The sequence below is a fragment of the Quercus robur genome, chromosome 5 (assembly GCF_932294415.1).
Source record: "Quercus robur chromosome 5, dhQueRobu3.1, whole genome shotgun sequence".
In the NCBI taxonomy this organism is placed as follows: domain Eukaryota; kingdom Viridiplantae; phylum Streptophyta; class Magnoliopsida; order Fagales; family Fagaceae; genus Quercus; species Quercus robur.
In genome coordinates, this window is record NC_065538.1 from 71,636,038 (window position 1) to 71,658,731 (window position 22,694).

Below are 22,694 nucleotides of genomic sequence, written 5' to 3' on the forward strand. Positions count from 1 at the left end.
TTAGAATTGATGTATGATCCTGATTTATTTGTTTATTTTTCCTTTTGAATATTCACCAAGTGTAGGCAAAATGAATCAGTTTCTCATATGTTTTCATAATGCTGATAAATTGCACATATGGCAAGCAATAGTTACATAGACTAGAGTGACTTCTACAACAAATGGCCCAAAGAAAAAGGAGCTCTATTCAAATTTGAGAACAAGGATTCATGATTCCATTAAGCATCTTGCTCCATTGACAGTTAGAGATCAAGCATAAAGATCAAGCATGTATGAGACATAATATAGAAAGCAGAATATCTTAATAAAAGTAAAACAGAAATATAATGGTAATATTATTATTATTCAAATCTAGAAATCACATCTCATCAATGCACACCATATCAAACTCATCTGACCCTTTTGGAACCAACATCCACACCCCCACGTTGCACACCTAAATCCTCCTATGTATAAACTTCACAGAGTTTCCTCCATATATGGACCATTTCATATATAAGGCATATGGAAGAATGCTGACATGGCTCCAAGTACTTACATTGTCTACCTTCGAGATTTCAAACCCATCCAAAGCCTTACCTGAATCAAAAACATAATTAAACTAGAGAAATAGAACTAAATAGCATACCCAACCTTGAAACAATGCAACCTAAATTAAAAGGCACCCAAAAGGGCCAAAACTAAAACCCCTCTTCTAGTATCACTTCATTCATAAATTAAGCTCTATTCCTCAATCTTCTCAACTGGGACTTCAGTGCTAGGTTCCACTGCTGCTTCAGCTGGCTTCTCTTCCTCAACTGGTTTCTCTACCTCAGCTGGGGCTGCTGCTACTTCAGTGGCTTCAACAGTCTCTTCTTTGGTCTCCTCCTCAGTAACAGGTTCTGCTTTCACTTCTTGAGTCTCTTCCTCTGGCTTCTCTGCTGCTGGCTCCTCTGTCTCAACCTTGGTCTCCTCAACCACAATATCCTTGGTCTCAACCTCTACTGGAGCTTCTACAGATTCTGGAGCAGCTGGTTGCTCCGCTGCTGGGGCTTCAGGTGCTACTTCTTTTGGTTCTTCAGTGACTGGTTCTGGGGCAGCAGGTGCAGCCACTGGCTCTACCTTGATTATCTCCTCTGTCTTTGTCACCTCAGTTGTCTCATTGATCTCAGGCAATGCTGATGGAGCTGATGCTACCTGCAATACCCGATTTATCTTAAATGAACTAACCAATTGAAAAAGGATCTGAAACAACTCTGTGCTTAGTTTGATCAATTACTTACAATACCATTATAGCAAAAGATTTAGGATTAATACATTGAAGAGAAAGACAATGATTAGTAAGCAATAGATAATATAATGCAGCCAATTACATCATAAATTTTTTCTAATAAATCTGTTCAAATTAAATTTACCATTTTGTAATTGCTTAATTTTTAGGCCAAGTGGTAATTTATAATGGTAGTAGAGTATAGGTGATCATGAGTTCAAACTCACCTTTTCCTGATAATATAAGCCTTTGTGACAAATGATCATTTATCAAAATCATTGAAGCCAAAAAACAAAAACTTGGATTGATCAAATTAATGCTCTTGTTAATAAAGTTCATGAATTGATCTATCAAAAGAGCTAGATTTAATTAGTTTGATATAAAACATTGCCGAAGCTCAAAGATGGAGTTAGTGCTATAGCTCATGCACTAATATCATATATAAGGTGGCAAAAAACCTTTTTTTTTCCGTAGGCACCACAAAACTAGATGAAGATTGATTGATCTGTTACTCGTGAGAGACCTAGATTGTGTTCAGTAACAGACCAAAAGGATCATACTTTTTGTGTGATCGTTGTAAAAGCAAGAACAACCATTCCCATTTCTGACACTATATATATGGTCAGGTTAATCAGATGATGTAAACATAGACAAGGGACTCTACGTGCGAAAAAATATGGTTGTCAATGAGAAATGGCAAATGGGCTTGTTGAAAGCATCAAATATAACTCCACAAATACTTTAAGCTGTCAAAGATGGAATTGTAGAATCATCTATATCAGAAGATGCAAATGGGTTTTTCAAAAGCAAAGCAATAGACAAAATATCTAAGCAAAAGTGAAGAAGACATTAGTTGATGAATACCTCAACTGTGGCCATTTGGGATGCAAAAAGTGAAAGTAAAAGAAAACTTGAAGAGAGAAAATTGAAAGAGGTGAAATATATGGGTAACAAAGGAATGAGAAAGAGTGCTTGTGAGTGAGGAGCTGATCAATGAGAGAGCTATATATAGAGATGGTGCGGAGAATTCTAGAATTAATAAAAGGAAATGGGAGTGAGATTGGTGTGAGGGCATAAAAGAATCTTTGGCAAGAAGACGCCTCACGAGTCACGACACTGACACAAATTAAAAGAAATTGGTTAAGTCTAGCTGTGAATGTTTTTTTTTTTTTTTTTTTAAGTGTACATTTGGATACATTTTATTTTGCTGAAAATTGAAAACTAAAAACTGAAAATATTGTAATAAAATAATTTTTAAATGAGTGAATAGTACCGTGAGACCTATTTTTAATGAAAGTTTTGTTAAAAAAAAGATGTTTGTAGGTCTCATGAACAGTGCATAAGATCCCCTGAAAAAGCTGTAAAAAAATAAATAAATAAATAAAAAGACGTAGACGCGTGAACGTGGAACACAATCCAAACGGAGCTAAAGAATAAAAGTTTGGGATTCGCTTATTTTCGTGAACAGTGCATGAGATCCCCTGAAAAAGCTGTAAAAAAAAAAAAAAACAGATGTAGACGCGTGAACGTGGAACGCAATCCAAACGGAGCTAAAGAATAAAAGTTTGGGATTCGCTTATTTTTTTGAAACCAAAATTTTTTTGCTGAAAGTAAAATAAATAAAAGTAAAAGTTAGCTAAAATAATATAGTGAGATCTATGAATAGTATCAAAAAGTGTAGTGAGACCTATGAATAGTAGTAAAAATAAGCTAAATAGTAAAATAAGTTAGCAAAAATAATTTTTGCCAAACATACGCTTAGATAAGTATTTTTTTTTTCTTCATTATCAAAATTAGAAGAAAATTTTTGCCTAACTCTTCCAATGATCTGTATGAACTAATTGGAAGTCATTCTAGTTAATATCAAACGTGATAACACATTTTTTACTATGGTTTATTTATTTCTAATCTTTTTATTTAGCACTTTTTTTTTTACCTCTAAACTTTACCTCTTTTTACACTTTTTGAACTATCTGAATGTACACTTACTCTTCTCTAAATTATACATTTTTTTTACACTTATCTTCCTAAACTATACATTTTTACACTTACTCTCCTAAACTATACCATCTTTTACACTTACCTTCTTAAACTATAAGAATACACATTTACTTCCCTAAATAATTACGCATGGGATGGGTTATAAAGTATTTCACAAGTAATAGTTTAGGAGGATAAATGTGCATTCTCCAAATTTAGGGGGGCAAATGTTACATGCGTAATAGTTTAGGGGCGTTAAGTGTGCATTCTCATAATTTAAGGAGACTTTTTTGAAAGATTTTCAAAACATAAGGGAGATTATTTTAAAATTTTTGGAAAAAGGGCCATTACGACAGTATTTTTCAACAAGGAGGGAAAAAAATTGAAAAGGGTATGTGGATTTTGAAAATCGGGTATATTTTTCAGAAAGGTGAGAATTTTTTGAAAATGAGATTTTTTTGAAAAAGGGTTAAGAACTTTTGAAAAGATTTTTTTTTTTTTGAAAAATGGACGATATGACCACGTATTTTGAAAAACACATGCTTCTGAAAATGGTGAGTATTTTTTAAAAGAGAAATGATATGTCTACAACATTTTCACAACATTTTTACAACAAATCTTAAGTGACAGGTTGTTATTGGTTGTTATTGTTGGGGTAAAAAAGTAATCTTAGTGTTAGGTTCAAATTTGAACTAATAACAACTAACAACCTATGATTTGTTGTAAAAATGTTGTGAAAATGTTGTAAACGTAGCATCTTTCATTTGAAAAATATTTTTGGAAAAAGGGTATATTTTTTTATGGTTTTTTTGAAAAAAAATGCATGCATTTTTGGAAAAAAAAAAAATATATATATATATATATATATTGGGTGAAAATGTTATTCTATGAAAACAAGCATATATGCACTCGTATATACCTACATATATCAATATACACGCGCGCGCGCATACACACACACACACACACACACACACACATATATATATATATATATATATGTATGTATGTATGTATGTATATGGATATATGAGTGTATATATGGGTGTATATACTTTCTTTTTAAAGGTTCATTATTTTTTAAGGTTATGACACATGGATTTTGTAAAACTTACTCCTTTTTGGGTTTTTTCAAAACATGGGCTAAAGACAACACCAATATTTGGGGTTTTTGGTACATACGGAGATTAAATCTTAGATCTCTTGAAAATAGTTTTTTTTTCTTTTTACTTTTTTCTTTTTTCTTTTTTCTGGATTCCTCTTAGAAATGAGAGAAGGAAACCCCTCTTTTTTTTTTCTTTTTACAACACCAATATTTGAAAACGCATTTTCTTTTAACCTGGTAAAAATGTTTTTTGAAAACATATATATTTTTTGAAATAAAGCCATAAATTTCGGATTTTTAAAGAAAATATTTTTTGGTTTTGAAATTTTTTTTTTCTGAAAAAGAAGGGTTTTTTTTTTGTTTTTTTAATTTTAGAAAAGAACCTTAAAAGAAAACTTTCTCTCTTTTTTTTTTGAAAGGCTTCATCATTTAGAAAGAGGATAATTTTATTTTATTTTTAAACATTTTCTTAGAATAGTGTGTAAAGAAATGTTTTACCCAAGCATATTTATTTTATGGCAACTTTATTAATGAGAAAAGTAAAGGGACAATAATAATAAAGTGCAGAAAATGAATTTCAAGGAAAGTAAAGTGTAGAAATTTAAATGACATTAAAAGTAAAGGGCTGAAATTTAACTGACATAAAAGTAAAGAGCTGAAATTTAAATGACATAAAAGTAAAGAGCTGAAGTTTAAATGCCATAAAAGTAAGGAGCTGAGATATTGTAAAGGTTGATTTTTTTTTTTTTTTTTTAATGTCTCTTTTAAATAGATTTTAATCTCTTTCAAACCTTATGGGTTCTTTATCATAAAGAAATGGAAGTTCTAAGCCATCAATCATTCTTATAAGACATACCCATATTGTGTTTTATTTGAGTTTTAAGAACCGTTTAAGAGAGAGGGAATAAAAATCTTATTTATTTAGGTGTCTATATATATATATATATATATTGTGTAAGAGCCCAAAAATGCTAGGCTCACTTAGAATAGTGGAATTAGATTTACAAGCCCAGTGCAACTAATTTGTTAGAGTATGGACTTACAAGGTAAACTTTAATGCTCTTTTATGATCCAAATATTTGGTTAGTGGAGTTAGGGTTGAGTGAATATTAAAAAGAAGTACTAAGTGTGTGTTTGGCTCCAGCTTAAAAAGCTAGTTTATTTTATTATTCAGCTTCTTTTTGCTACTGTTCATAAACCCCATTACAATTTTTATACTATTCATGGGTCCCACTGTACTATTTTAGCTAGCTTTTAGTTTTACATTACAAGAAATCTGTACTATTGCGGCAGGTGCAAAAAGCGCTACTATATGTCACATATTGTGACTTTTTTGGGACCACCGTTATAGGTATAGTCTTTTGCGGCGTCCTATAGCGGTGGGACATAAAACCACCGCAATATGTGTGTATTAGCGGCGTTTACATAGATAAAGCGGTGCTCCAAAATCCCGCCGCAATAAACATATCATTTTCCGCAAATACTATAGTGGCGGTAGAGAAAAACGCCGCAATATTCGATCTATAGTGGCGTTTGTATGGCCGCCGCAATAGGGACTCCTTGTTGCGGCACTTTTGCTTAGTTATAGTGACAGGTTGGACCACCACTATAGACCTTCTAACTCCCCGCCTCTCCCCAAATCTTCCCTCTGTTTTTTTTTTGTACTTTTCATTTTAGCACCTCTTCATTTTTTGCAAAAAACATTGTTTCTCTCTATCTCTCTCATTCACTGTATCTATCTCATTCACTTTAGAGACCCAAAATCCTAGCTCTCTCTCTCTCTAGCTCTCACTCTCCCTCGCAGACCCAAAATCCCACCCAAACACTTTTTATCTCTCTCTCTCTCTCCCTTGCAAACCCAAAATCCCACCACCACCTCCACCTTCACAACAACCCCACCACCACCACCAAACCACGTCGACTCAGTGACCGCCACCTGGCAACCCCAATCCACCTCGTCGGCACCATGTAGCAACCCCAATTCACCTCGTCACCGCCACCTCATTTCAACCCACCTCGTGAGTTTTTTTTTTTTTTTTTTTTTATTAATGTTCAATGTGTTATGTTATTTGTTTTTTTTTGTTCAATGTGTTATCTATTTTGTTGTTGTTTGTTTGGTAATATATTAGGATGTTTTCTATTCAAAAACCAAATTAATTTATGAGCCAAAGCTGTTCAATTTCTCTCTCTGTGGGGAAATTGTGAGATTATCATAATGTTTAGAATATATTAAATCAGTCACGTAATTTGAGATGAATGGGGAGTGAATGTGCTTATAATCTTCTCAAACTAATATGACATTCAAAAGGTGGAAGCACTCTCCTTCAACTTAGAGCATTATAGTACATTTATCATAAATTATAGGGGTTTCTTTAGCTGCAAATTCTATTATGGGTCACTTGTTACTACTCTATTGTATTCTACAATCTATCTTGGGCATTGTGTTTTAAATTTATTGTAGAGATTTATGCCATTAACAGATTCACCATTAGTTGTCTATTTTCATAGAGATGGCTATGCAATTAGCAGAAAACATGGTCCCTAAATATTTAAGCTATTCCTGAAAGGAAAACAAATTGATTCATTGATTGTAGCAAACATTGATAACAATGGTTCTAGCAATCTAATTGTGTAAGCATGTTTAAACCATTTTCTGAAACATAGAAGCAACATAAGAAGTAGATTGAAGCTGAAAGTATTTTTGGGTTTGCTTTTAAACAAATCATTGGAGGACAGAATTTGCAATGTTTTAAAGCAAGAAAAGTTCTTTAAATAAAGTTGTTAACAGGATAGTACCCTATGTTAAGTGGTGCAAGCTGTAAGGAATTCAAATTGTTTTCAAAAAGGATAATGGTTCTTCTGTCTCCTTTTTGAAAGATTTGAGTGCTTGGGTTGGGGTGTGTATCTTGTTAATTGGAGGTATGGCTCTTGTGTACTCTTGTAGTCATTTCTGTTTCTATTTTTTAGTTCTTTATGTATAATTAGTTTGAATCTACTTAATTTCAGTAAAATCATCACTTATTGGAAAAGGATTTTTTCAACTCTTCACTTCTAACTATCCATCCATTTTATAATTTTCTGTTGGAGATATCATGTTCACTATTGGCAATTCTTGAGCATCTTCATAATACATATTTTATCAGGGATACTTTATTTCTATTAATCTGTCTATATCACCAAAATTTTCACCCTCATTTCTTTGTCATTTTCTTCACTTTCTTCAGCTTCAACCAAGCAACCAATTCCTCACAGTTGCTCGACATACCCCCACCACTACAAGGTAACAAATATTTGTCCTTGAACTATTTGTTTCGCTATATATTTTCTTTACAAAACAAATTTGGTGTTTGATATATATAAATAAATATATATATATATATATTAATTAAATTCTTTTGGTTTTATCTTAAAGGACTAAAATGTGATTTAGGTTTTGAATTTGATTAGCTTGGTTAATAGTTATGATGATACTTGTTTTTATTTTATACTTTGACAGTTGAAATGGCAAGGTGAAAAGCAAATTTGAGCGCGCGTTCCAAGAGCGTAACTGTGGAAAGAGCTTCTACAGAACATGTGGATCAAGAAACGAACCAAGAAATTCACAAAGCTTCTACGCAAGGTATGGGCTTACAACATAATATCAAATTTGCTATTAGTTTGCTTAAAAATTCTATTAAAAAAAAAGGGTGACTAGTGCATACAAGATACAATTCTGGCCTCATGCATACAAGATTTGCATATTGAGAGGCATATAAAATTTTATGAAAATGATTGCCTTTGGTGCTTTAGTTATTTTGTGTTGGGATTTAGATTTTGTTGATGAGTTTCTGTCAAAATGGGTGTCAACAAGGGTTGTAATTGTTGCATATTAGTTTAACTAAAGTGTTGAATTAGGAATTGCTTGAAGATCTAGAGTTGAAGTATATTAGGACTTAGACTCCCTAGCTAATTAAATTTCAAGCTCCTTATAATGAAGAAAGGAAAGCATCATTTGATCTGTACTCTTGCATGAGAAAACAAAAAAGCTTAACAATCAGAAAACACAAAGTTGCCTAGCTAACATGGGTCTCATGTTGCTCAAGAAAGTCAATCTTTTCTTCCTCATTATTTCAGCACCACTCTTATCAACTTGTCTTGCAGGTGGGTTTTTTTAACTCACTTGCTGCAGCCTTTGGTGCAAATTGTACTCACTGTCAGAGCTTTTATAAAGGAAAGTGTTCAACATTTATCAATAGCTAAAGTTTGCTTATTAGACATATAAAATTGAAGAACAAAAATCTAAATAGATTATGTTTCTATCTCTGACACCCACCATGTTAGGGTGTTAAGTTGTTCATAAAAAGTTTCATGGGCTTGATGCTAATCTTCTTTACATGACACTACAAAAAAACTGTTCATGAAAAGTTTCATTAAACACTTACTTTTTCTAGTAAGAATTCTAGCATAATATTAAACACTATCTCTTAGCAAAATACAACCTATAATATATTACTTCGTTTGCCACCTCACTTTCCTCTTTTTTTAAAATTTTTATTTAATTTCATATATATTTACTTACTTTAACGATATTGTTTCCTTTAAATTTCAAATGTGCAACCACCTATATGTGCCACTCGCGGGCCAAGCAAGTACTTGGATGTTTGGGATCTTCCTAACGATCAAGTAATTGATTTTTTGCTAAATAGTATGCATTAGCAAGTTGATGAAGGGGCGAGGGCTTTCACTGGTTTCTTGGGGACGATTGTGCGGAAACCCCTCATGTGGCCAATAAGATATCTGAATTGGAGGGACATGCCAAAAGAACTTAAAGAAGAGTGTTGACGTCTTGTAGAGGTAACCAGGAACTTATAATAATTGTAATTATGATATTTTAGCATGCTTCTTGTAGTTCTAATTCTAACTCAACTACTTGATTGTAATTTGCTAACTCAACTATTTGATTGTAGTGAAAATACGTCGTCCCTACTAATCCTATTGCATATGCGGGTTTGAAGACATTTACCTTACAAAAAATTGGGAAGGCTTAGAGGAATCACAAGTGTAGGCTGAAAATAGCTCATTACATACCGCATCCAAGAAACAAAGCACGAGTGAAGAGCAACCGACCCAAGGGATGCATACCAGAAGATTAGGATGTTCTTGTTGACCATTGGTATACTGAGGATGTAGTGGTATGTTCTTTTTAATTTTTAATTTTTTTTTATTTTTTTATGATGTGCTTAATCTGTGTTTTTGGTTTTCATTATTGCCATGTTGTAAATGTGATGGTTATTTCTACCCAAAGAACAAGTGGTACTTTACTAATTGTTGCTTGAAAGTTGTGACTCAACAAAGTTGGTGATCTGAGATAGGTCATGTATTATTCATGAAGTCACAAACTCTATTTTTTTTAAGTTTAAAATGTAATGTGAATAATGTTGAAGTTTTGTTGATTTTATAAAATATGAACAGTATACTTTCCTATCTAGTCATTGTTAGCATTGTCATGATTCATTAAGTTTCTCCAAATTATGCTTCGATTAATAACATGTCCTGATGGTCAAGTATTTTTAAACTGTCAACATGCACTTTCCTATTGGTGACCTCACACTTGCTAGCATATTTCAACTCCATACAAAGTTGTTCTGTCTCCACTTCTGAGGTCATTTTCTTCCTGACAAAGAAGCATCAGGCTACCCAAATTTAAGAACTATACTTTTTACAGATTTTTGACAACTCTACTTAAATCAATGTTCATTGTTTAATATTACAATACATTAGCAATTTCACTTCCACAGTCACAATTTACTGCTTTAACAAGGTCCCCTTTTCTTTGTTTTCCAATTCTTAAGTTTCTCTTGAATCCTATGCAACTGGTAGGAAAACATGTATGTAACAATCATTGACTCGAAACCTAGTGCCCCATTACATCTTATTAAATGATCATATTCTTCACCCAGACTTACCTTACAAAAACAAACTGAACCTCCAACTGCCTTACATGTCTTACCCTCTTTTTTTTTTTTTTTTTTTTTTTCTTTTTTTATAGTTATTTTTTCAAAACTGCCCTATTGAGCTTATGGGTTGAATCCCATGTAGCTGTGTGAGTTCTAGTGACCCATATAAACAAGTGTTTTCCTTTTCCTTTTATGTTAGTTTTTATTTTCCCAGTCCAAAAGATAATTTTGTCTTGCCCTTTGGCTTATCAAAGATTTTGTCTTGCAATTCTAATGGTATTCTCTGACTCCATAATTTTGTAGATAGAGTCAGAGAAGAATAGGGACCGTCATTCTAAACATGAGAACTTACATACTGCTGGTTCTTGCAACTTTGCCGTGCACACTACAACGAAGGTAATAAGTATTATGACTAATTTTTAAATAATTTGACTTATCTTAAGTTTATGTGGAACCAATATTCATCACTACATAAATATGCCGTTCATATTGCAGGCAAAAGCGGATGGACGTCTTGTAGAGCGTATAACATTATATTCAATACTGCATACTCGTAAAGATGGATCTGCAGTTAATCCTGTAGTGCAAGCAAAAATGGTGAGTAATCCATTTCTGGTTTCATTTTCATTGTCAATCATTACATTTACTTCAATAGAGTAATTTCACAATAACAACATTTGCTTTTTTACCCACCAATAGTAACCAATAATAACCTGCCACATAGTATTTGTTATAAAAATGTTGTGAAAACATTTCTTAATAAAAGGGTTTTTTTTTTTTTTTTTTTTTTTTTTTTTTTTTTTTTTTTTTTTAAGAGAGAAAGTGGATTTTTTTTTTTTTTTGAAAAAGTTAAATTGGCTTTTTATTTTTATTTTTATTCCGACTTGCCTTCAGTTTCTAGTAAAATGAGTTAACTGCTGAACTAGGTTTGGGTTTTGTTTGTATTTAATGTAAAAAAAAAAAAAAAAAAAAAGTCTATTACTTGCTGCCAAAAACTTCAATTTTTGACTCCCTTATAGTTGAGATGGTTTACAAACTTAGCTAGTTATACCTAATTTAGGAAAGCACTAATCCAACAGATGCACTTTGAATGCGCTGTTTTTTAAGGATTTTCAAGTAAGTTCTTTGTTGTGAGTTGCTATATTGGTAGATTAGGAGCTCCCACATATTAAAATAAAAAAGAAGGAAAGAAATAAACCAGAAAGCTAGAGAGAACTAGGAGGAACTTTTTTCTCATTCTTAATTCAGAATCTTGTAAAATAGTTCTCTGTTTGTAGTTTGTATACTATTGTTTGTTTTATACATTTAGATTATTGGTTGCATATAAACTATATTTGAGGAGCATCTCATAGGCCTTCTGTGTCAATGCTGTTGTTGGCAATTTTCTTGTATCAACAGAGGATTCATCTCATTATATAATTTGAAAGTTGTGTCATAACTTGTAAAATTAATGGGTACAGAACACAGCAAATAATCAATTTCATCTATTTTTTTGTGTACTTCTATCATATTTAGCCATTTCTAGTTCCATGGATTCAATGCTGAACTGGGTTTGGATTTTGTTTGTGTTTAATGTATTAAAGTTGACTACTTTTTGAAAAAAAAAAAAAAAAAAAAAAAAACAAAAAAAAAAACAAAAAACAAAAAAAAAAAGTAAATTATTATTTAGTTTTTGGGGTTTTTTTTTTTTAGAGGCACAACATCTCCTTGGGATAGGGTTAGAGTTGGACAGACTGGATCTATTCGATCTTATTGCTAGTGAGCACGAATTGCCTCAAGTGGGAGCTTAATTGTATATTCTTGATTCTACTACCATACCTGCTGTTGGAGCCTAATTGTATATTCTAAAAGTATCTGATAGAACTAGTATCAATCTCAGATTAATAAGGCGTGTTGTTGTCAATGAGCCCACTAGATTCCTAGTTTCTACCTTTGACAAGTTAAACTATGCATTGGTGACATAAGATGAAACCAAGAATCTAGTTATAAGTAGTAATTATGGTTTGTGCAATTTCTCTAATGTCTATGGTGGTGTTAGGTTCATAATTCATTCTAAAATTTTCACCAAATAAATTTGATTGGCCATGGGCTTAATGAGCTTTTGCAATAATATACTTAAAATTTTGGCCAGAATGCCAAATGCTGGTAAGCTACTTTCAAATGCTGGTGAGGTATATTTTCATTATAATTTTTGTTGTCTTCAATCAAATGATGTTGCTAATTTCTAATTATTTTGTTTTGTTCAAATCTAAATATTAGGATAAAATGAAGGAGTTGTTGGTTGAACCTTTGAATCAATTGCAATCAAATGACACAAGTGGTAGTATTGCATGGGCACTTGACGATGTGTTTGCCAAAGTGATGGGTAAGGAGCGCAAAGGTCGTATTCGTGGGGTAGGATTTGGTCCAAGCCCAAGTGGCCGAAGAAGCAAGAGTGCTCTCACAGTCCTTCAAATACAATCAAGTCAATCAAGGGACAATGAAGTTGCCCAACTAAAGGCTTCATTGGCTAAGATGTAGGAGAAATTGTCCTCTTTTGACGAAATGAAGGAAAGACTTAGCCAATTCGAAGAGATGGAGCAAAGAATGGCTCGCATGCTTCAACAAGTGCAACAAATAACTTCACAATGCATTCAGGTTGGCATTAATGATTTTGATTTTGGGGTTTCTAATGGTTAATTTGTGTTTTTGGGTTAATTTGTATTTGGATAGTAATAAGGTTTGTTTTGTGTTATCAACTAGGTAGTAAACAATGACAGTAAACAAAGTCTTTTTGGTCTTATCTTATTAGCTAGGCAGCCGTTTACTTTGATTTGAAGAAGCATATATTATGATGAATGAGACAGAACTAAGAAACATAAAACAGTCATAGATTTTGTTCCTTGCTTTAATGAGAGCTTTTGTTTACTGTCTACATGGAACGAAGTCTTAGGTTAATTAAGCTTTACTCCACGTTATTTCATTTAAGCCATTTGCACAGAAGTGTGCTCTTAGGAACCATTTGTAGTGTGTGATAATGAAAGTAGTGAAAGTGAAATACATGGATTTTGTTGGGAAGGAAGCACTTAATCATTCAGGCATCTAACAACTAAACTATGGTGCTTCTTTAGGTAATAGAATGGTGAAAATTACCCTTAGCTAAATATACATTTCTTCAAAGCATGAATTTGAGAATCCACTTGATGCTTTTCTTAGTGTTGTTTGATTCAATGTTTTTGTGCTACTCACAATTTGGATGGTATGGAATCAATGATTCACATATTTTGAGTTAGTACTATTCTAAGTTATTAAAGAAAAGAAAAAAGTTGATGGGTTATGAATCTTTTGCATAGAATCAGTATCTTATTAATAGTTTTAACTAATATCAATTTAGTACACAGACATGAAGGTGGAAATGAATGTGCTTGCGCGCATTCTCTGTGTTCTTGCTATTGGTGAGCACTATTAGTCACCAGTATCCTAGCTCCTTTGCCTTGAGAACTACTTCAAGATAGCTTCCTGATGTACCAACATTATGGAATCAGCTTTGGAATTGTTCTATCCCTTAAAGATTCTAGTCCTTGCTATATTTCAGGCTTTAAATGTGTCTCGTCCATTTATTCTTCTTGTGTCTTGCCCCTGCAACTTTGATATAATACTGCCATTATTATATTGACATTGACTTTGAAAGTCTAGTCTTTGAAAATTTGATGAGTAAGGAAAGGGGAAATAGAAAAAAAAAATGAAGGGAAAGGAGATGGAACAAGAGTTCATGTTGACAAATGTTATCATCTAAATGCCTCGTGAATAAGTAATTGTCATCCTTCCTAAGTTCCCATGTCAACTTTGTAATAGTGTTCTTTATCTGTGGGAGCTCTCCTCGTATATGGCAATGTGTGATGTTGAACATTGGAATGATTTCCAGTGAAGTACAATCATCACTCATCACTTGCCTGGTCCGAATAATGGACTAGCTAACTACTTTCAAAACCTTTGCAAAAGTGGGGTATTGTTTTTAGGTTTAAACTTAGATACAATTGTTTATGGATATTGTATCTTACACTCTCTTAATGAACTTAACTACATGATTGTATTAACCAGTGCAGTAAAAAAAAAGTTATCTTTTTCTAGGAAAATTAGATTCAACCTTGTGTTTCATTGATCAATGTAACCATGTGGTTGAATTTAACTAGGGAACTTAAGGTACAATATATGTGATTTCCATATTGTAGTTGCGGCCTTTTGAACTCCAAATTTCCCTTGTAATGCTCATGCATTAAGCAATTTTGAATTCCAATATTTGATATCGTTGATATCCCAATATTTTGTATGTAGGACGTTCCTTCGATCCTACAATCTCCAGCTCTCCAAAAATCATCAATTGCATCCCATCAACCAAGCAACTTATAAATTTTATGTTGGTGTTTGAGGACATTTTGTGTACAAAGAACCACATTTGAACAAACACATTTTTTGCATGTGTTGAAAAATATTTTGAAACACTTTGGAACTTTGATTATGGTATTAGTTTAATTTAAGTGTTGAAGGACTTTCTGTGTACAAAGGACCACATCTTTTCTTTTGTTATGTATTTGATAATATATTTCTATGTTAATATTACATTAATTTGGAGACATGTGTGGTGTTGTTAATTAGTTTCATTTGTGGGATTGTGTTAGTAGAGCTAAAACTATTACTTGTAACAGGTTTGTAAAAAAAAATAAAAAAAATAGTGGTCTTAAAACTTGCTAAAAAAAAAAAAAAAGACCTATAGCGGCAGTCAAAAAGTGCCGCTAAAGGTGCATATATTATGATTTAAATGAAGTCCTATAGCGGCATTTTTACCCCACCACTAAAAGGTTTACAGATATAGCGGCATTTCTCCCCACCGCTAAAAATGCAATGAGTTCGTTTTAATTGGTTCCCTATAGCGGCGGGCATAATCCGCTGCTAAAAGTCAATTGACACGAATTTTGACCTCATATGACAGCGGTTTTTGCCCGTTGCAAAAAACCAAAAAGGCCACTAAAAGGTGCATTTATAGCAGCGTTTTTTGTTATTGTCGCAATAGAGCTATTATGGCACCGCAAAGCTGGCGGGTAGAACTACCACAATAGGCCAAATGGACCTTTAGCGGCCGTTTTTTGGGCTTTTGCGGTGGTTTTGGCCTGCTGCAATAGTCCCTTTTTTTTTTTTTTTTGTTGTGTTATCTATAATACTTTCAATAAAAAGTTTTCAGTTTTAGCAAAATAAACAGTCTCAAACATATCCTAAATGTGGAAATAACACTTTCTCGGGTCTGGCCGAAGAGACAATGTTCTTAAAAAGTGTTCAAGTTCTTAATACAAGATGGTGTTCTATAGTTTCTATTCTTTTCACAATTTCTCGTACACTTCCTTGGAGGGATTTCTCTCCTTTATATAGTCCCTCCCATTGCATCTGAGACCTCCACCTATACGACTCAAAGCATTAGTTTGAATGTTTGTCCTATTAGGGCTCTGCTGGAGGTAGTAGAGTGTGCTGTAAGCTGTGAAATTACTATTTAGGGGTTATTTCTTCATTAATGCAACTAACTGAGTTGGTACAGTGCATTGAATGTGGAGGTAATGGCTACTTTACCTAGATATTTCCTCTCTTCTTTACTTGCACATCTTTAATGTCTTCCTCGGTATCCTATCCTTTCATGCAAGTGGCTAGCTGAAGAATTCTCGAGGATTGCTCGCTCTTCGTTCTCCTCGGATGATGGGCCTCTACGTCTTCCCTCCTCGGGTTCTTATTCACGTGTCCAACCCACACTGGTGTGCGAACGGGTTTTTTTCCATCCCCAAACTGGGCCCATGTTCTTTATTCTGTGTTTGGATCCTACCCTCACATACACACACACGCAAGTGCAATAAAGTATAGGGGGAAGGAGATTGTGCAAGAAATTAAAGGGATGACATAAATATAAACGGGAAAGGAGGTTACTTGGAAAATAAAATGGATGACATGAATAAAAAGGGAAGGGGATTGCTCGAAAAATAAAAAAGGATGACATAAATTAAAGGGAAAATGGTGTTGCTTGGAAAATAAAAGGGATGACATAAATTAAAGGGAAGAATAGTAAAAATCCCTAAATGCCTAGGTGGGATGAGATTTCTTCCCCCTAAGGGTACTTCCCATGTAAGTCCTAGGAGATGGTCCAATACCCATCTAGAGAAAAAAGCACAACAACATAAAACAAACAATAACAATATGAACATAAAGATAAAGAGAGAGATATATACACAAAAGTATAGGAAAATAAAGCAACAATGAACAATAAACAAGCTAAAGAAAATGAATTTATATATGGAAATGATGTTTACAAGATAATAAAAGAGGATGGGATGGGTGTACCCCATCCCTACAAGCTTACCCACAAAGATTACAAGCAAAACTAGATGAGGCTTTTTTGTGGTGGAATTTCTATAGAGAGAGAGAGAGAGAGAGAGAGAGAGAGAAACTCTTTTTTTTTTTTAATTTCTAGGGCTATTTTTTCCAGAATTTTCTCACTTTTTTATGACTTTCCTCATATTTTTTTTCTCCCTATTTCTCTATTTTTCACTCATTAAAAGTTCCTTATTTTTTACAAAAAATGAGGGGGTATTTATAGGGGGTGTGGAAAATGGGAGGCTAGCTTAGGTGTAAGCTTCCCATTTTTGCCACCTTATCAACCTATTTCATATTTTTCTGATTTCTGGACCACTTTCGTGTAGTTGTTTGGAGGCCTTCCTGAGCTCCGTTTTCTTCAAGCTTTATATTCTTGGAAAGATTTGGATGTCTAGTTTCCAAAGGTCCTATCCTCGCTTGATTTGGAGCTACAGTCATCAAGATATCATGCTTGGAAGGAAGGTGACGCAGTGCTGAAATATTCTGTGACGTTTTTTCTTAAAAAATTCATATCTTCCAATCCAGGGCAAATATTGTCGAGCCCTTTTGATGAAAAATAGCTAAGACCTTGTTCTTCAATATGGTCCAGCCTGTTCGTTCCATTTCTTTCCCAAACGATACAGTTTATTGCGCGAAGTTGGGTAAAAAACTGCCAGTTTTTCCTTTAAAAAAAAATGAAGATTTTATTAGGGTTTTCAATATTTTGGTGATATATCATCCGTTTTAACTCCAATTTTGGCAAATAAACTATCGTTTCAAAGGGAAAAATATTCCCTACAATATGGTCCAAAATTCAATATGATCCAATGGTCGGATCAAAAAGTCAACTTTTTTACCATACCTAGTTAGTGTATTGGTCTTAATTGTTGTAAAAATGGTTTTTAAATATTTTGACCTTTTGATCCACCATCCAATCATGTTGTATTTATTTTTTACTCGTTTTGGCTTTAAAATTCATGATTTTTCACCATTTTCAATTTTTTGATTTTTTTTTTTTTTTTTTGGTTGCGTGAATCGGGGCTTGACAAAATACAATATTGACAGGCGGCAGATTAGGGCTTGGGTTAGTGGTGAGTAGAGGAATAGATGGGTCGGCAGCTGTGCAGGGGAAGATGGATCGGCGAGGAGTGGAGGAAGAGAGAGAAAAAAATGAAAGGAAGAGGAGAAGAGAAAATTGAATGAACACGATGTGGGATGAAGAGGAAATAGGAAAAAGAAAAAATGAAAAGAGAAAATATTATTTAGTTGGAGGATGAAATAAAGTATTGATATTTTGGTGTAGTTTTGAGCTACAGTGCACTGCTATAGATGGCAGTTCATTGTAGCTCAAGTGGTAAAAATTTTAGCAATAACACCACTATTGTAACCTCATTTTTGTTATATTGGTTGTTAAAATATCAATTTAGCAATTTAACACCATCAATACTAATGCTTTTAAGTGCTAAAACTGAACTTTAGTCTTTACTCTTTATCAATACATCAATTGTTTCATCGTACACATAAACATAGTTCAGTTTCTTACAAGCCTTCTAAATCTTTATATTAAAAATTATTAAAATTTTTGAGGCTGAACAAGGCCTGTATATTGGTTCACATCGATAATTGCACATCACATGCATCATCGAAAAATATGTACCATCAAATATAAAAATGAGAGTATGAGATGAGTAAATACAATAAATCATTGTACCCTGAAAAAAAGTTTTTTTGTCGTATTTTTTACTAAACTCTAATCTTTTCCTAGTAAATTATCTATCTACTGGAGAAATGTACTAAAACGTTTCTTTATATATATTTTGCTATTATCAGAAAATAATGCAATTGGGATAAATTTTTTATCATGTCTTTTGTTCATATTGGTGTCTTCTTCTTTTTGCAATCTTTTATTTATGCTCCAACCTTAAGCAAAGAATAAATGGACTTGTAAGTTAATTAGAAAAACAAAAGAATGAACTTGTCATTGGAATATTCTAATTGGTTTTTGCATCGTAAAACCTACTAAACAGAACTCTTTGTAATGGGATCAACCAACCAACATACTGTATTGAGAATGATTTTACAAATTCTGATCATGTCCAAATTTTAAAATTTACTATTCCTATCATTTTAAATTTTCTACTAAAATTATAGCCAAACTAGGAAATTTATAAATGATGGGATTTCAATTGATGGGGATGCAAATCTTATCATTTGTAAAAAATTTGCTCATATGACAGTTTCTTCATCTAAACGCACAATAAATTTGGCAAGCCTGCATTATGAGCAACCACATGATTCAGAAACACTTTGAGCATTGATGTATGCACCATTTCATTTCCCCTTCCTCTATGAAGGAAATGTTAGAATTGATGTAGCAGCTGTCCACATTCCAATTTTTCATCAACTAGTGCAGACTTCCAAATATCATTGCCGTGTGCCTTGCTCGATCATGCTTTGCCGTCGGTTTAATTGAGCTGTATGATCCTGATTTATTTATTTATTTTTCCTTCTGAATATTCACTATAGTGTTGGCAAAATGAATCAGTTTTTTAATTGTTTTCATAATGTATATGGTTGATAAATTGCAATATGGCAAGCAATAGTAACATAGTTAATATGGTGACTTCTACAACAAATGGCCCAAAGAAAAAGGAACTCTATGTTCAAATTTGAGAACAAGGATTCATGATTCCACTAAGCATCTCGCTCCTTTGACAGGTTGGAAGTAAAGTTGATATCATCATAATATGTGTCCCATCTAATATTATTGATTAGTGTTGACAAATGATATATGTGCACCAAGGCTACTGCCCCAGTTAGAGATCAAGCATAAAGATCAAGCATGTATATATGAGACATAACATAGAAAACAGAAAGATAATAGTAATATTATTATTATTCAAATCTAGAAATCACATCTCATCAATGCACACCATATCAAACTCATCTGACCCTTTTGGAACCAACATCCACACCCCCCACCTTGCACACTTAAATCCTCCTATGTATAAACTTCACAGGGTTTCCTCCATATATGGACCATTTCATATATAAGGTATATGGAAGAATGCTGACATGGCTCCAAGTACTTACACTGTCTACCTTCGAGATTTCAAACCCATCCAAAGCCTTACCTGAATCATAAACATAATTAAACTAGAGAAATAGAACTAAATAGCATTCTCAACCTTGAAACAATGCAACCTAAATTGAAAGACACCCAAAAGGGCCAAAACTAAACGATCCCCTCTTCTAGTATCACTTCATTCATAAAGCTCTATTCCTCAATCTTCTCAACTGGGACTTCAGTGCTAGGCTCCACTGCTGCTTCAGCTGGCTTCTCTTCCTCAACTGGTTTCTCTACCTCAGCTGGGGCTGCTGCTACTTCAGTGGCTTCAACAGTCTCTTCTTTGGTCTCTTCCTCAGCAACGGGTTCTGCTTTCACTTCTTGAGTCTCTTCTGCTGGCTTCTCCACTGCTGGCTCCTCTGTCTCAACCTTGGTTTCCTCAACCACAATATCCTTGGTCTCAACTTCTACTGGAGCTTCTACAGATTCTGGAGCAGCTGGTTGCTCTGCTGCTGGGGCTTCAGGTGTCACTTCTTTTGGTTCTTCAGTGACGGGTTCTGGGGCAGCGGGTACAGCCACTGGCTCTACCTTTACTGTCTCCTCAGTCTTTGTCACCTCAGTTGTCTCATTGACCTCAGCCAATGCTGATGGAGCTGATGCTACCTGCAATACCCGATTTATCTTAAATGAACTAACCAATTGAAAAAGGATCTGAAACAACTCTGTGCTTTGTTTGATCAATCACTTATACTACCATTAACATATAGCAAGAGATTTAGGATTAATATATTGAAGAGAAAGACAATGATTAGTAAGCAATAGAAATATAATGCAGCCAATAACAAAATAATTTTTTTCTAATAAATCAGTTTGAATTAAATTTACCATTTTGTAATTGTTTAATTTTTAGGCCAAAGGGTAATTTATCATGGTAATAGAGTATCGGTGATCTTGAGTTCAAACTCACCTTTTCCTAATAATATAAGCCTTTGTGACAAATGATCATTTATCAAAATTATTCAAGCAAAAAATGAAAAACTTGGATTGATCAAATTAATGATCTTGTTAATGAAGTTGATGAATTGATCTATCAAAAGAGCTAGATTTAATTAGTTTGATATAAAACATTGCCGAAGCTCAAAGATAGAGTTAGTGTTATAGCACATGCACTGATATCATTTATAAGGTGGCACAAAACTCTTTTTTTTTTTTTAAGGCACCACAAAACTAGATGAAGATTGATTGATCTGTTACTCTCGTGAGAGAGCTAGATTGTGTTCAGTAACAGACCAAAAGGATCATGCTTTTTGTATGATCGTAGTAAAAGCAAGAACAATCATTCCCATTTCTAAAACTATATGGTCAGGTTCATCGGATGTTGTAAACATAGACAAGGGACTCTACGTGCAAAAAAAAACACGGTTTTCAATGAGAAATGGCAAATGGGCTTGTTGAAAACATCAAATATAACTCCACAAATACTTTGATCTTTCAAAGCTGGAATCGTTAGAATCATTTATATCAGAAGATGCAAATGGATTTTTCAAAAGCAAAGCACTAGACAAAAAATATATAAGCAAAAGTGAAGAAGAGATTAGTTGAATACCTCAACTGTGGCCATTTAGGACGCAAAAAGTGAAAAGTAAAAGAAAACTTGAAGAGAGAAAATTGAAAGAGGTGAAATATATGAGTAACAAAGGAATGAGAAAGAGTGCTTGTGAGTGAGTGAGTGAGTGAGGAGCTGATCAATGAGACAGCTATATATATAGAGATGGTGCGAAGAATGCTAGAATTAATAAAAGGAAATGGGAGTGAGATTAGTGTGAGCGCCTTTAGAATCTTTGGCAAGAAGACAACTCACGTCACTAACACAAATTAAAAGACATTTGGTAAGTCTAGCTGTGAATGTTTTTCTTTTGTTTTTTTTAAGAATAAAAGTATTTTTAGATAAGTATTTTTTTTTTCTTCATTATCAATAGCCTTTGTACACCATTATTTGTATAAGCCAAATGGTGGAGGCCATTACTCAAATCAGTATCATATCTTGTAAGTGGGTTTCTCTGTGTTTTTTAAGGTGGGGCATCATCAGTACTGGCTCTATATCATGCATCCATGTTCTAGGATTTATCTTTTCGCCATTGTTTTTGTGTTATCATAGACCCTACCATGAATAAGATTGCCAATCTATTTTTCCTCCCTGAATACGAATACACAACAACAACAACAACAAAGCTTTAATCTCAAATTTTTGGGTTAATTATAAATATTTAACTGACTATTCAAAATTGACAGGAAGTCGGAACGTTACGACTTGTATCTATAAATGTTTTATTCATATAATAAAATGATTAAATTATATGTTGGCCATTAACTTATCACAATCCTCCTTCTCTTTTTTGAGTTTGGATTTGTCTCTAAACAAAATATTAACACTAATTGGATTTAGAAATGCGAACACTATGATATGAATAATTACAATCTGCCTTTCTAGTAGCCATTAAATTAGACCATCATATGATTTTTGAATTTTAGGAGTTGTTGTACTGAACCTTTTATGGTAATGTGTATGTAACTATGGATAGAATTTTTTTTTTTTTTTTTTCCTTTCTATGATTTCGCTTGAATTCAGTGTTCTAATACATTGCACCGAATACAATCAAATCTAAAATTTGCTCATATCTGCATCGTGTCCAAACCACTGCATTAGACTGAAGTTTTGCCCATCCGATATGTTTTTCGTTTGCTGGTAGAATTTTTTACCTGTCATTTGAGTATATCTGACTATCGATAGCAATAAACTTATGTTGACACAAATTCTTGTACTTGAATCTGTTTTTTTTTTCCCACTGCATGCCAATAAAGCATGACTCCGGCTGGCAACGTACTATATCTGTGTAATAGTCCAAAATTGTATTATTCCATATGTGGAACAAAACATCAGGTACAAATTTAAGATTTTTTTTAAAAAAAGTACAAATTTAAATGACC

The 22,694-nt window shown here is 33.3% G+C and overlaps 1 protein-coding gene across 3 annotated transcripts; it reads right to left on the reverse strand.

The window, feature by feature from the left end:
- Positions 1-311: 311 nt before the first annotated feature.
- LOC126726951 (major latex allergen Hev b 5-like) lies at positions 312-21,644 on the reverse strand. Of its 3 annotated transcripts, none has more exons than XM_050432376.1 (2): positions 21,313-21,644; positions 312-1,176 (listed from the first exon to the last, which is right to left on the reverse strand). In XM_050432376.1, the coding sequence occupies exons 1-2, from the start codon at positions 21,325-21,327 to the stop codon at positions 724-726; spliced, it is 468 nt and encodes a 155-aa protein (XP_050288333.1). In that variant the 5' UTR covers positions 21,328-21,644; the 3' UTR covers positions 312-723. The 3 variants fall into 3 exon arrangements, with proteins under 3 accessions (XP_050288333.1, XP_050288334.1, XP_050288332.1); XM_050432377.1 differs by lacking the exon at positions 21,313-21,644 and adding an exon at positions 2,114-2,252; XM_050432375.1 differs by lacking the exon at positions 312-1,176 and adding an exon at positions 19,505-20,369 and having other exon boundaries at positions 21,313-21,584.
- Positions 21,645-22,694: the final 1,050 nt, after the last annotated feature.